Here is a 1,248-nt window from a genome sequence, read left to right as displayed (position 1 = left end):
GATGGTTCCCCGCTGCTGGAGAATGGGGAGGGTGGCTTTGCAGCCCTGCCGGGCTCCCCGGGGGAAACATGAGCCACCGCGCTGCAGCCGGACACCTACAGGGATGCACCGTGGAGGGATGCAGAGCCTCCACCGGGCTCCCAAGGATCACCGTCTTCCAGGTAGGGCTGGGGAAGAAGGAAGCTCACAGCCCCCACGCAAAGGAAAACAGACGGTCTGAGGACCAGCATCTCCCCGTTGGGACAGAAAAGAGCTGCTGCCTGGATCCACAGGGCTCGTGGATCACCGTCGGGATCCACAAACCCACCTTAGAGTATCCCACCTAACCGCAGGGTGCCTTGAATGGGGGAAACCGCCCTCTGCCATGACGGGTGACCCCGCAGACCCCGCTTGCCTGCTGGGCAGGCAGTGCAGCGCTGCGGAGAGTCGGGTCTCCCCACCATGCCCGTCCTCGAGCACGGGGACCTTCCAACCACGTGCTGCAGCTGCCCCGCGACCTCCACAGGTGTCCTTTGCTCCCGGCTCCGTGGGGTTCGCATCCATCCCATGCGGACCCCATCACCCTGAAGAGCAGCAGGGTTTGAGAGCAAAGGCAGAGAGCCTTTCTCGCCCCCGAGACCCCCCCAGTCTGATGCTGGAATTGGACTGGGGGATGGGGAGAGAGGTCTCCTATCAGGGTTCTCCCGGTCCTCAGATTTGGGGAGCCGATGGAAACTCCGCCTGGGCACAAGCGTTGCCTCTCTCAAGCCTGGAAAGGGTTTTGCCTCTGTATGGGAAGAGGAGCCTCAGCTCTGGCTCTGTCTGCCCCAAAACGGGTACCGAAGCCTCAGCTGCCGCCTTGTCCCTCCTCTTCCTCTCCCCGAGCGCTGTTTGTACCAAACTCAAGCAATAAAAAGCACAAACCGGAGGAAGAGAACGGTGATGGGGTCTGTTCTCCAGGGGGGGCTGCGAAAGGGAAGAGCCTATTCGGGAGCCACTTAAAACACAGCGACACATCCTGGTGCCAGACCACCACCTCCTCTTATTTTTGACGTTCGAGGGAGTCCTGTTTTTCCTCCGCCTGTCCCCAAACCGTGTTCCCGCTCTCCACCGAGCCATCCCGGTACTGCGGGGAGCTCGGCCGCCCCGGCACCGAATGAATGCTCCTTCCGAGGGCTGGGGCTCGCCGGAGGTTTCAGACCGCTCATCCGTTTTTAATTGCGAGGGGTTTGGGTTTGGTGGCGGGGAGGCAGCCAGCGTTCCTGCCAC

General features: G+C 61.9%; 1 protein-coding gene across 1 annotated transcript in view; it reads left to right on the top strand.

Annotated features, from left to right (window-relative positions):
* LOC104288856 overlaps positions 1-326 on the top strand; it is a 4,354-nt gene extending 4,028 nt beyond the window's left edge. The window contains exon 6 of the mRNA XM_009887728.1: positions 162-326. Within this exon, the coding sequence (XP_009886030.1) occupies positions 162-326 (165 nt within the window). The remainder of the gene's footprint in view (positions 1-161) is intronic.
* Positions 327-1,248: the final 922 nt, after the last annotated feature.

This window comes from Charadrius vociferus, unplaced genomic scaffold (genome assembly GCF_000708025.1).
Source record: "Charadrius vociferus isolate BGI_N301 unplaced genomic scaffold, ASM70802v2 scaffold1066, whole genome shotgun sequence".
Classification (NCBI taxonomy): Eukaryota; Metazoa; Chordata; class Aves; order Charadriiformes; family Charadriidae; genus Charadrius; species Charadrius vociferus.
Note: the sequence above shows the minus strand (reverse complement) of the source record. Positions and strands in the feature narration are given on the sequence as shown.